Source organism: Rana temporaria, chromosome 2, assembly GCF_905171775.1.
Source record: "Rana temporaria chromosome 2, aRanTem1.1, whole genome shotgun sequence".
NCBI lineage: Eukaryota > Metazoa > Chordata > Amphibia > Anura > Ranidae > Rana > Rana temporaria.
The window spans coordinates 348330778-348344933 of record NC_053490.1 but is presented as its reverse complement, the minus strand read 5'-3'; the positions used below and the strand labels follow the sequence as shown (position 1 = coordinate 348344933).

General features: G+C 40.4%; 1 protein-coding gene across 1 annotated transcript in view; it reads right to left on the bottom strand.

Moving 5' to 3' along the window:
* The window catches only part of PIK3C2B (phosphatidylinositol-4-phosphate 3-kinase catalytic subunit type 2 beta), a 1746470-nt gene that overhangs the window by 62929 nt on the left and 1669385 nt on the right, over positions 1-14156 (bottom strand). The window contains 1 exon segment of the mRNA XM_040339537.1: positions 5918-6024. Within this exon segment, the coding sequence (XP_040195471.1) occupies positions 5918-6024 (107 nt within the window).

The window sequence follows — 14156 nt, the reverse complement described above, 5'->3', positions numbered from 1 at the left end:
CGATGCCCATAATGCAAAGCGGCTGTGCGGTCACGTCATCCCGGCAGGACGTATATCGATCCACTCGGACCACAGCAGAAATGGGCTATCACCCTACAATTGAGGGTGGAAGAATGTTCAGAAAGGGCACAGGAAATTATTAGTGTGGACGGCAGCCGACATAAAGCAGGCCAAGTGTAAACACTTAACCCATGGGTGTCCATACAGCCACAGGCTAAGAGGTCCGACAGTAAACCCGGGGCCAGCATCCCTAAATTAATACCCGAAGGAAACAGAATCAAAGGGTGAAAAAAGAAAGGGGGGGGGGTCAAAGGGGAATAAACAGGTCGAGATCAGTAGATGAACCAATGTCTATTTCCCAAGGGCCAGACAGAAATCTCAGGCTAATAGGCACAGCCAGGTATCCGAGCCATAATAAAAGTAATGCAAATTATTTGAACATGATATAAAGAACACATATTAGTAACACAGCAATACACAATATAAACAATTGTATCAGTCATAACAAAAATTGTACATTTTTCTGAATACAATTACAATATTATACAGTCAAATTAATCACATCAGAATTGTATTAGCCTACATAGAGGCTAATCAGTAGCCTGCCTGAATATTGTGTGCCCCTAGATGTTATAAGAGGGGATCTTTTGGAACCAGAGAATAGTCAATTACCGACATTAAGGAGAAGGGACAGAATGGAACATGCAGGGGAGTAAAAGCGAATGGCCAAATCACAAATCACACCAAAGTGGAGACATATCCTTAGATGCCGTAAAATAAAATTGTCTCGTAAGATTTCCTATAAAAAGGATTTAAAACTAATGTATTAATTTTAAACCTGGAAAATTGATGGCATCCAGAGTATGTATCCACCTAGTTTCCAGCTGTAAAAGACTCTTATCAATACCTCCACCCCGGATATGTGTTGGTACATGCTCCAAGGCAGCAAAGCTGATAGTTACAATCAAAATCATGTAGGCATCCCACATGTCTATTTAAAGCAGTTGTCATCAAACGTTTATATAAAGGATTAACATGATCCCTAATACGCTTAAAAAAGGGCCTTTTGGTTTTGCCTACATAGAAGCAGCCACACTGGCAACTGGCCAGGTAAACTAATCCCACAGTTTTACACGTGATCCGATATTTTAATTTATGAGTCTTGCCATTAGGCAGGGCAGTCTCCTGACTATTGCAAAGAACAGATGTCACAATGTCCACAGGAAAAGGTTCCCGTAGATGTGGACATCTGACTGCCTTTACGTACATGATGGTTAGTGACTAAACGGTCCCTTAGTGAGGGTGCCCGTCTAAACGTAATTTCCAGATAGGGTTTGATGTATTTATTGATGGTATTGTCAGCCATAAGTAGGGGCCAAAATTTCTTAAAAATCCCTCGCATTTGTACATGTTGTTTAGAAAATTGAGTTATAATCCGAACTGAATTAGTGACTTTGTGCTTTTTGTTTGAGTGGATAAGATCTTTTCTATCCAGTTTAACAACTTTGTTAAAGGATCATTTTAGGAGGGAACGACTATATCCCCGTGAATGTCACCTCTGATATAGTTCATTTGCTGCTATATGGAAGTCATTGTCCCGGGTACAATTTCTTTTAAGTCTAAGGAATTGACTATATGGGATGCTCTCCAGAAGTGGTTCAGGATGTGCACTAGTCGCATGTAAAATAGTGTTCCCTGCTGAGGGTTTGCGATAGAGAGAAGAGTGTGAACAGCCTGTAGAATCAACATGGATCTGCAGGTCCAAAAAGTTGACTTTGGATTGACTGCACTCCATGGTAAATTTGAGATTATAGGTGATGTTAGCCAATAATTCCATTAATTGCAAAAGCTCATTTTCAGTGCCAGACCAAAAGATCAAAATATTGTCTATGTACCTATGCCAGGAAAGTAGTTGGGTAAATCGGTCATCAGAGAAGAGTTCTCTCCCCCAGATACAGATTGGTATAGCTAGGGGCACACTTGGTCCCCATAGCTACACCCTGTATCTGGAGGAAGTGTGAGGAGCCAAACAAATACATTCCAAGTCAAAATAAATTCCAGTAGACAAAGAAAAAACTTGCTATAGGAATCAATGGCTGGGCCACGTTCTTTTAATTGGGTAGAGATAACTTCAATGCCTCCGGTATGTGGAATTGAATTATAAATACTTTCCACATCCAGAGCTCCTAACCAGGCATCAGGAGGAATCACTTTTCCATCAATAGTGCAAAGTAAATTAATGGTATCCTTAACATAAGAAAAAAGGGAGATCACATGTGGAAGCAAGTATTTATCTATCAGTGCACTAGCGTTTTCAGTCAGTCCTTGGCAACCTGAGACGATCGGTCGTCTAGGAGGGTGCTCCAAAGACTTGTGTTAAACTGGATAGAAAAGATCTTATCCACTCCAACAAAAGGCACAAAGTCACTAATTCAGTTCGGATTATAACACAATTTTCTAAACAACATGTACAAATGCGAGGGATTTTAAAGAAATTTTGGCCCCTACTTATGGCTGACAATACCATTAACAAATACATCAAACCCTATCCGGAAACTAGACGGGCACCCTCACTAAGGGACCGTTTAGTCACTAGCCATCATGTACGTAAAGGCAGTCAGATGTCTACGGGAACCTTATCCTGTGGACATTGTGACATCGGTTCTTTCATCTGCAATAGTCAGGAGACTGCCCTGCCTAATGGCAAGACTCATAAATTAAAATATCGGATTACGTGTAAAACTGTGGCCATAGTTTACCTGGCCAGTTGCCAGTGTGGCTGCTTCTATGTAGGCAAAACCAAAAGGCCCTTTTTTAAGCATATTAGGGGTCATGTTAATCCTTTATATAAACGTTTGATGACAATTGCTTTAAATAGACATGTGGGATGCCTACATGATTTTGATTGTAACTATCAGCTTTGCTGCCTTGGAGCATGTACCAACACATATCCGGGGTGGAGGTATTGATAAGAGTCTTTTACAGCTGGAAACTAGGTGGATACATACTCTGAATGCCATCAAATTTCCAGGTTTAAATTAATACATTCGTTTTAAATCCTTTTTATAGGAAATCTTACGAGACAATTTTATTTTACGGCATCTAAGTATATGTCTCCAGTCCACTCTGGTGTGATTTGTGATTTGGCCATTCGCTTTTACTCCCCTGCATGTTCCATTCTGTCCCTTCTCCTTAATGTCGGTAATTGACTATTCTCTGGTTCCAAAAGACCCCCTCTTATAACATCTAGGGGCACATGATATTCAGGCAGGCTACTGATCAGCCTCTATGTAGGCTAATACAATTCTGATGCGATTAATTTGACTGTATAATATTGTAATTGTATTCAGAAAAATGTACAATTTTTGTTGACTGATACAATTGTTTATATTGTGTATTGCTGTGTTACCAATATGTGTTCTTTATATCATGTTCAAATAATTTGCATTACTTTTATTATGGCTCGGATACCTGGCTGTGCCTATTAGCCTACTGGGATTTCTGTCTGGCCCTTGGGAAATAGACATTGGTTCATCTACCGATCTCGATCTGTTTATTCCCCTTTGACCCCCCTTTCTTTTTTCACCCTTTGATTCTGTTTCCTTCGGGTATTAATTTAGGGATGCTGGCCCCGGGTTTACTGTCGGACCTCTTAGCCTGTGGCTGTATAGACACCCAAGGGTTAAGTGTTTACATTTGGCCCGCTTTATGTCCGCCGCCGTCCGCACTAATAATTTCCTATGCCCTTTCTGAACATTCTTTCACCCTCAATTGTAGGGTGACAGCCCATTTCTGCTGTGGTCCAAGTGGATTGCTATACGTCCCGCAGGGATGACGTGACCGCACGGCCGCTTTGCATTATGGGCATCATAGGCACTGGAGATGCTCTGTGCACATGCGCGGCTGACGTCATTGGTCCACTCCTGGCGTGGCAACGTCAGCCCCCGGCCGGGTGGAGGGCTATAAAAACCCTGACCACACTAGCAGCTTTGCTGTTTACCTGGGGCGCTGCTGCTGTACTGGCTCTGTCTCTTTGGTAATATGCTGCGTTTATTTTGTTTGTCCCTTTGTTATATTTAGCTTACCCTTTTGGAATCTTCTTAGTCCCTTGTTTTAAAAAAAAAAATTTTCATTATCCTTTTCCTTTTAGACTTGGATATATTACCTTTTCACTGCTGAACAGCTCTATAGCGCCATCATCTTGAGCTTTCTTAGTAAATATTTCATCATCATTTACACATGTAATTTTCTATATCATAAATTATGAGATTGGGATATATATGCCTGATCCCTATAATAGTTTTTTTTTTGCTCCTACGTTTAAAAAATCAAAAATTTTTCAACTACCCATTTATTGTTATTCTTTTATTTTCATTTAGATAAGCTACATTCAAACCAATACAGCGCCCCTGCCTTTTCTTTTAATCTCTACTTTATAAGGTATATTTTTTGAGTCGCTATTACTTAACATGATGTTATTAACAAACAGATTTTCTTGCTCTATTCTCCCCTTTGGGGTTCTTTACTTTAATGTGGTCCCTTTTCTATCGCCCGCTACAGCCACAATTTGGGCTTTTTGGATTTGACTCGATGCCCTACGGGGCCTGCCTTTCCCTGAATGATCCCGGTGGGGACAGTGGGTAGGTTTGACATCTATTTATCCCATTGTGGGTGTTGATGCAATTGCACCAACTAAGGGACTCTCTCTGGGGGGTATGCTTCTCTGGGATCTATTTTGAACCATGGCTTCTTTGGCGTGGCCACCTATCCTAGCCATATTGTATGCATTATTTGAATTTTGTTTGCATTAAATATTGAAAATACCTTTTTATTTATTTTCTGTTCCTTTAGAGCTACTTACTGAGCTGGTCACGTCATAATCCCCTGATGAAGCCAAGGGTTTGGCGAAACTAGTTGGGAGGACCTGACCATTTATTTGCATATATGACATCTTGCTTCCATGTTCATCTTGTACTGTTCATGTGATTGAATAGACTTTAAATATTCTCTTGTAATTTAATAAAATTATTTATTTTTTGTACTCTAAGTGTATTTGAAACTTGGTTTCTCTTTGTGGCACCGCCATAATCCCACCACCTCCCATTCTCTCTTTAACCAATTTAAGGGATGAGGTGCCGTATTCAATTTAGGACAATCGACCACTAATTGCTCACCTTTCCAGGCAAGCAGTTACTTTAGTCCGAAAATAATAAATCAACTACTAGGATGCACATCAGTGCACTCATAGTTCATTGAGACCTACAATCCAGCAGCCACAAAGGCTGTTAGTACTTGTAGTCTATTCATTCACAGAACTCTGTTTGAGCAGAGCTCTTTTCAAATTGTGACAGTGGGTCGCAAGGGCAAAAACATGTTACATGTTCCAGTCTAAACATGGGTGGAACATATAACATGTTCCCTAAGGTGAGAGTATCCTTTAAGGATCAGATAGCACAAAACACATTATGTGTATACAACACTTTTTAAGTATACATACATGCATTTGTTTACACAGGGTTCATAAGCACCCTTCACATTTGGAAGTTCTTCATATAAATTGAATATATGTATATAAGTAAATATTGATTTGCATACACTTGATCCGATCAGGCATTTACTGTGTAGTTTTCTATGAGGGGAGTGCTGCACTTTTTTTTTTAAATGTAATATAATTATAGCACTGATAAAACCATTTAAAGCTGTTTGAAAAGATGTGCTAATTTGCTTTTTAGCTTGTAACATATGCAGAGCATGGAAATTTAAATTAGAAGTAAAACTGAAAGCACAAAAAAATGGTAGCATTTAAAAAAATGCCCTACTCAGGTTCATAAAACTGTAGCATATAATTTTTTCCTGAATACCTTTGCCTTTTATAAGGTTTGTGGATCTAAAAGAATACCAAAAACTAAATATTTACCAGACCCCGAATATGCATCACCATAATAAACAACTGGTCGTTTTTATAGGAGATGGATAACTTGACCTCTCCTCCAACAGTCACCACTGGCACAGACCATGTTGCATCTGAAAACACATGAAAAGATTTATTGAAATAAAACTTGTAGAAATCGCATTCTTGTGTGTGTTAAATAGCGGTGAGGGACCACTCAATTACCTACCCCAGGTATTTTTGTTAAAACCAAAATATACTTTAAAATGTTACCAAAACTCTGCAAAAAGAAAAAATCTCTTCCTTTTCAGGCATTTTAGTGCTAATAATAGCACCTGCAAAGTGCCTCTCAAGCCTACAGGATCTAAAAAAAAAAATTCCTGCAAGCAGCATCTTTGGGTGGTGCGGGAGCGGTGTATACACCACTCCTAAACCGCCCCTGCCATTGGAATCAATGGGCAGCGCTGCCGAAGTGGCTGCAAAGCATTGCGGCAGCAGTGCTTTTTGGGCTCCTTTAACCCCTTGTTGGAGGTTAAAAGCGCCCACACAGTGGCGGTAAAGCGCTGCAAAAACTAGCGTCACTTTACCGCTAGCGTGGGACAGTCTTCAGTATGAAAGGGGTCTTAGAGAGAGAAGTTTTGGGCAGAAGAGAGATGAAAGTGTCTTTTGCTCAGAAGCTTTTTCCCTGGCTCCCAGCTATTTTTTTTTCTATTTGGTGTACATTCTGGTATGCTGAAAATAGAGCCGGATGCTGAGGACAATGTAATACCTGTGTGCATGTTACATCATCAGTGACTGACCAATCGCAAATTTGAGCATTGCACCGGAAAAGGCAGAAACAGGACCCTGAACTTGTCATTGGTGGAGGGTGGCACTGTAGGAGTAAGTAGATGTGTCACAATGTGCAAAGAAGTTGGGCATACTTAACTACTTGCCGTCGCCGCACCGTCATTTTACGTCCACAAGGTGGCTCTCCTAGGCGAGACCACGTAAATGGACGTCCTACCCTTTAGCCGCCACTAGGGGCGCACGCGCGCCGCCGGAGGCGCGCGCGCGCGCCCCCCGCTCGCCCCCGACTCCCGTGCGTGTGCCCGGCGGGCGCGATCGCCGCCGGGCACACGCGATCGCTCGGTACAGAGCGGGGAACGGGAGCTGTGTGTGTAAACACACAGCTCTCGTTCCTGTCAGCAGGGGAAATGCTGATTTTCTGTTCATACAATGTATGAACAGAAAATCAGTGTTTCCCCAAGTGAGGCCACCCCCCCCCCCACAGTAAGAACACACCCAGGCATACTTAACCCCTTCCCCGCCCCCTAGTGTTAACCCCTTCACTGCCAGTGGCATTTTTATAGTAATCTAATGCATTTTTATAGCACTGATCGCTATAAAAATGCCAATGGTCCCAAAAATGTGTCAAAAATGTCCGAAGTGTCCGCCATAATGTCGCAATACCGAAAAAAAAATCGCCGATCGCCGCCATTACTAGTAAAAAAAATATTAATAAAAATGCCATAAAAATACCCCCTATTTTGTAAACGCTATAACTTTTGCGCAAACCAATCAATAAACGCTTATTGCGATTTTTTTTACGAAAAATATGTAGAAGAATACGTATCGGCCTAAACTGAGGAAAAAAAATGTTTTTTTATATATTTTTGGGGGATATTTATTACAGCAAAAAGTAAAAAATATTCATTTTTTTCAAAATTGTCGTTCTATTTTTGTTTATAGCGCAAAAAAAAAAAAACGCAGAGGTGATCAAATACCACCAAAAGAAAGCTCTATTTGTGGGAAAAAAAGGACGCCAATTTTGTTTGGGAGCCACGTCGCACGACCGCGCAATTGTCTGTTAAAGCGACGCAGTCCCGAATCGCAAAAAGTACTCTGGTCTTTGGGCAGCAATATGGTCCGGGGGGTAAGTGGTTAAAGTGGAGTTTCCATCCCAAAACTTTTTTTTTCATTATTGTGCTCATTAGACCTAAAAACGTAAAAAAAATATATATATATATATGTTTTTTTTACTCATCTGGAAATGCCTGTTGCTATGTGGTCCCACGAAATCTGCCTTTGAAATCACCTAGGATTCTGACATCATCTCCCTCTAATGCTCCTGGGAAATGTGTGTCATAATTTCCCAGGATGCAGTGCGCTGTCCAATTATCACTCCCCATCCAAGACTTCCAGGAAGTAAGTGCTTGTAGGCTTCACAATGCCCACAAGCAAAATGACAACGGTGTGGACATAGTTTTATAAACTATCTTTTTTGAATATCTATGCGGATCGGTGGCGGATTGTAAAATAGTAAGTGACCAGATTTATATTATAAAAACGCAGGATGAAAGGACATACATTTAAAAAATGCTTATTGTGGTTGGAACTCCGCTTTGAGGCCTTATACACACTGGACAACTCTCCTAGACTACTTTCCTTCTGGCAGCAGTGTTTTGACAGAAAAAACATTTGATGCTTGTAAACTCAGGTAATGCATTTAAGAACGTCAAGCATTTTTCCTGCCAAAACTTTGCTGCTCCTGGGCGCACTGGCTGTGTTTTTTTTCCTGCCTCTAAACTCCACAAAAAGCCTACGTGTGCTTGGACACGTAGGTTAACATGCAGAGACATTTAGAGGCAGGGGAAAAAAACAGGGCATGATCAGGTGGAAGATGTGATGATGAATTATGTATAACTCAACTAAAATACAAAAGAGGAAAAAACTGCGCCAACACTAATCAACTAGCACTCATGCTAGATAAATGGCAACATAAATAAACATATAAATCAATCATGTGCAAAATGTCCCAATAAGTAATAAATCTTGTTGGTGTCAACATCTGAGACGAACAGCACCACAGCGAACGTTATAACATCCCTGAGAACCACCACCACATGGAAAGCCTCTTACCAGAGTGACAAGTATAAACAGCCTTAAAGAGGTATGGTCTCCGTCCGTGGGTTAAACACAGGATCCAGAAGCCCCAGGAATGAATCATCCAAACGAGGGATCGCTACCTCCTTCACAAAGGTGGTCCGTGGATCTTTTTTTTTTTTTTTTATCTCTTTATTAATTTTTTCTTTTCTCATATACAAATATTCATTTCACATTTTCATTTATCTACTTATTAAAATCACATTAATACAAACATTCCATTACATCCTATTCCCATTTAACCTCTTTTTTATCCCTTTATTCCATTACTGTAGTTCCATCCCACTACCCTGAAGCCGTTGTCGCATTCTCTGTCCAATTTGCCCATATTTTTTTATACTTTTCCCCATTTCCTCTATTATAGTATGTCTCTTTATACAATGACAAATTATTGTTTGTCAGATTTTTCCATTGCGCCACCATTTTTTTTAGCCTTTCTTGCGTAGAAAAGCAACAAACCCACCTGTATTCTTCTTTCTATAGAGGCCATAATTTCCTTTACAAGTCCTAACAGGCAGGTTCCTGCCTCCAGGTCAAGTTGGACTAGCGTCACTTCATTAATTACTCTCAGGACCTCTCTCCAAAACCACCTAATCTTCGGACAGGTCCAGAATATATGTATAAAGTTCCCTGAAGTGCCTGCGCATCTCCAACAGTTTTGAGGATTTGATGGAAATATTTTAAACAATTTATATGGTGTATAATAACTCCTATGTGTTATTTTAAATTGAATTAATTTGTCTCGGAGTGAGACTAAAATCTGAAATGGAAATTTGTATATCTCCCCCCAGTTTTCTGATGACAGCTTTGGGACATCTCTCAACCAACACTCACATAATTTATTCATATCTGATGCCTCTGATTTTACTAAGTGGGTGTACAAAGTTGAGATCGACCCTTTTTCCTTTCTCTTTCTCACTAGTTGTTCTAAGCCTGTTTCTATTAGCTGCAGGATTCCATCAGGAAATTGGGCTGCCAGGGCATGGACCAACTGCATATGTCTAAAAAAATAATTCTCTGGCACATTCCATTTTTCTCTCATATCTGCAAATGAGGATATTTTTCCCTCATATATTACTTGTGATATTCTTTTTACTTCAAATTTTGTCCATGCTCTAGGGTCCTGAATATAAGTTAAATGTGCCAATTCGGGATATCTGTTTTTAGATTACTCTCTCTTGCTATACCTACTATCCAAACCTTTATTGTTATCATTGATGAAGTTAAATCCCGCCTACATTTTAGCCCACAAAATGGTAATGCCTGCAGTGCCTCCAAAGACTGGACCACTGCCGCCTCTACCATTGTAGCGGGATCATATCCCTCTGGATTCAACCATCTCCTTATTGTCACCAGCTAAGTTGCAAGATAATATTTATGTAAATCTGGAAATGCTAACCCCCCCTGTTCTACTGGACGCATAAGTGTTTTTAATTTTATTCTGGCTATTTTATTTTGCCATATGAATGAGGATAAAACACCATGTAGCTGTATGAAAAAGCTTTTTGGTAGCCATTGTGATGAGTTTCTAAACAGATATAGCAACCTGGGAAGAATCTTCATTTTTTTATAAAATGTATACGTCCCAAAAGAGACAAAGGAAGCGTTTCCCATATCTTTATTTTTTTTCTTATATTCCTGCAGAACTAGGTCTAAATTTAACTTTTTGAATTCCTCAGCCTGGCATGATATTATTATACCTAGATATTTAAACTCTGTTACCCATCTCAGTGGAAGATTTGGGGTCGCTGCATCCTGCGCATCTTGATCGATAGCAAATAACAGTGATTTATCCCAATTCACTTTAAGTCCTGTAAAACCTGAGAAGACGTTCAGTAGCTCTAGGGCTCCCTTCAATGATGGACCTGCGTCCTTTAGAAATAACAGCATATCGTCAGCATACAGGGCTATCCTCTCCTCCAGCCCCCCTATTCGGAGTCCCTGGATGTCTTGTGGGGTCCTTAGAGCCTCTGCCACTGGCTCTATTGCTATTGCAAAAAGTGCCGGAGAGAGAGGGCAGCCCTGTCTTGTGCCTCTGTACAGCTGAAAAAATGATGACAATTTTCCCCCAAATTTAACCGCTGACATAGGTTTTCTGTATATTATTTGTACCCATTTAATAAATATTACTGGAAACCCCATTCTTTTAAGTACTTCCCATAGAAAAGGCCATTCGATCGTATCGAAGGCCTTCTCTATATCTAGGGAGGCTACCATTCTTGTTCCTTCACAATTATGATATATATTTGTAAATAGTCTACGTAGGTTTACATCTGTCCTTCTTTGTGGCATAAACCCTGTCTGATCTAAATCTATAATGGTCTTTAGTAATGGCTGTAGTCTTAAAGTTAGTATTTTAGTTAGCACTATTGAACATAGATTTCAAAATACTATCGGTCTATATGACGAGCATATTTTTGGATCCTTTCCTTTTTTGTATATTAGTGTTTTATGTGCCTGTCTCATTGAATCTGGCAATATCCCTTTCGTTAACCCATTTGTATATACCTCTGCCAATTTTGGAGCCAAAAGGGCTTCATATTTTTGGTAGAATTCAACAGGGCTTCCATCTGTGCCTGGTGCTTTTTCTCCTGGAAATGTTTTTTATGACCTTACTTATTTCTTTGCTCATTATTGGATCCATCAATGCCTCTCTCTCCCTATCCGACAGCCATCCTAGGGCAACCCGGTCCAACAGTTCCGACATGTCCCCCGGGCGGATTTCGGGGGGGGGGGAGAGAAGAGGCTATAATATTCCCCAAAAGCCTTCAAGATCTGTTCAGGTTCCTTTACACTCTTTCCTTCTGATGTTTCTATTTCTGCTATGGTTGTAGCCTGATATTCTTGCTGCACCAATCTCGCCAAGAATCTCCCACTTTTTTCACCTTGCTCAAAGATATTTTGTCTCTTTCTTTGTAATTCCACCCTTGTTATTTCCTCCATATGTAATTCTCGTTGTGTAAACATCATTGAATCAAAATGAAAGTTACTTGAGTCTTGGTTATATTTTTCCTTGCTAATCTCTACCCGTCTTTGTAACTCCTGTGCCTTAGCCTTTTGTTTTTTATTTACTGCTGCAATATTTTAAATATATTGCCCTCGTAGATATGCCTTGAACGCGTCCCAGACCATATCCACTGAGGATGATCCCTCATTGTTTTCCCAATATTCGTTTATTATAGTTACAATCTTTTCTGCTATCTTTGGATATACCACCCATTGTGGAGATAACCTCCACAATGCTGCATTTCTGGCGGTAGGGATACGTATTGACACCAACAGGGGAGCATGGTCCGAAAGGCCACTCGGTAGGTATATAGCATCTATAATATCTGTTAACATTGTTGAATCTACAAAGGCTAGATCTATCTTGGACGCTGTTTTATAAGTTGTAGAATAGCAGGAGTATATTCTTTTTTCTGTATTTCTCCATCTCCATATCTCTGTCACCCCTGTCACTTGTGCCCAATTATATAGATCAGCAGACTGATACTTGGGAGGTCCCGGTCTGTCCATCTTAGAAGATAATACCGAATTGAAATCCCCAATGAGCATTAATTTTGCTGGAAGAAATTGGAAAATTCTTTCCATTATCTCATTTAGGGTTCCGACAGAGAATGGAGGTGGAATATATATTGCCACTAAAATACACTTTTGCTGTCCAATCATATATCGGAGAATCACATATTTCCCTTGTGGGCCTGTATAGGCTTCCTCTACCTTCCCAGGAAACGTTTTACTAACTAGGACTGATACCCCTCTGGCATAGGATGAGTAAGTGGCATGATATTCTTTTTGTATATTCCTTTGTAGACACAACCTTCGCATATTGCTAATTGCCACTCACCAAACGTACCTACGAAGGTCTAAGGCGACATACTATGCCCACGGCAATAAAGCAGGGAAAGTTTTGGCAAGATACATAACTAAACGGCAACAACAGACCAAATTACCCTACATTAGAGATCCACATTCTAATGAAATAGTTAATCACCCGACACATATAGCCAACGCATTTATGAAATACTATAGAGATCTTTATAATCTCCAACTAGACCCACTCACCACGCAACCTACCGAATTAAACATGAACTCATTTCTCAATGCAATCTCTTTACCCTCATTAACTGCCGAGCACTTAACTACACTCAATGCCCCGATCACCCTTACAGAAGTCACAGACACCATACATGCCCTTCCTAATAATAAATCTCCTGGTACAGACGGTTTCTCGTCAGAGTACTATAAGGTCTTCTCTCCGATTCTTGCTCCGTCCTTATGCACCTTGTTTAACAGTGTTGCCTCCTCCTCTATATTTCCTGAAGAAATGCTACAAGCAACTATTGTAACATTGCCTAAACCAGGGAAGAAGCCCGATACTCCACAGAATTTTAGACCTATATCTCTCCTTAACACAGACCTTAAGGTCTATGCGAAGATTATAGCGAATAGGTTGGCCACTATCACTCCTTATTTAGTAAAGTCGGATCAAGTGGGATTTGTTAAGGGGCGTCAAGCCCCAGATGGCACTAGGAGGCTATTTAATCTGATCAGCCTATTGGAAAACAGGAAGACACCAGCAGCTTTTTTAGCCCTAGACGCAGAAAAAGCTTTTGATAGGGTGCACTGGGGCTATCTCAGTGCTACCCTACAAAGATTTGGTCTGCAAGGCACCATCCTATCAGCAATTTCTGCGCTATACACATGCCCCTCGGCTAGGGTCTTCTCGTCCGGTGCCATCTCCGATTTATTCCATATTACAAACGGCACTCGTCAAGGATGCCCGTTGTCCCCTATAATCTTCACCCTGATGATGGAACCCCTGGCCGAGACTATCAGATCCAACCTAGACATATCAGGGATTAGGGTAGCGGGAGACATCCATAAAATAGGTCTCTTTGCAGACGATGTAGTCTTGACAGTGACGAATCCGGCTTCTTCCTTGGCAAAAGCACAAGAAATATTACAGAAGTTTGGTGCAGTATCCTATTATAAATTGAATATCACTAAGTCCTGTATCCTACCCATTAACCTCTCTAAGTCAATGGTAACATATCTCAAAGGAAGATTCCCATTCCAATGGATGACTAACTCCCTCACATACCTGGGTATTAAATTGATCCATCCCTCTAAACAAACGTATAAGATGAATTTTAATTCACTTCTCACAACTATCAAAACGGACCTAGAACACATCACAACATTTGAAATGTCATGGCTAGGCAGAATAGCAGCACTGAAGATGACACTTCTCCCCAAAATTATTTACTATTTTAGGACCATCCCTGTGGTGATTCCTGAGGCCTTTTTTTCACAAGTTGAAAAGTTGTTCAGGAGGTTC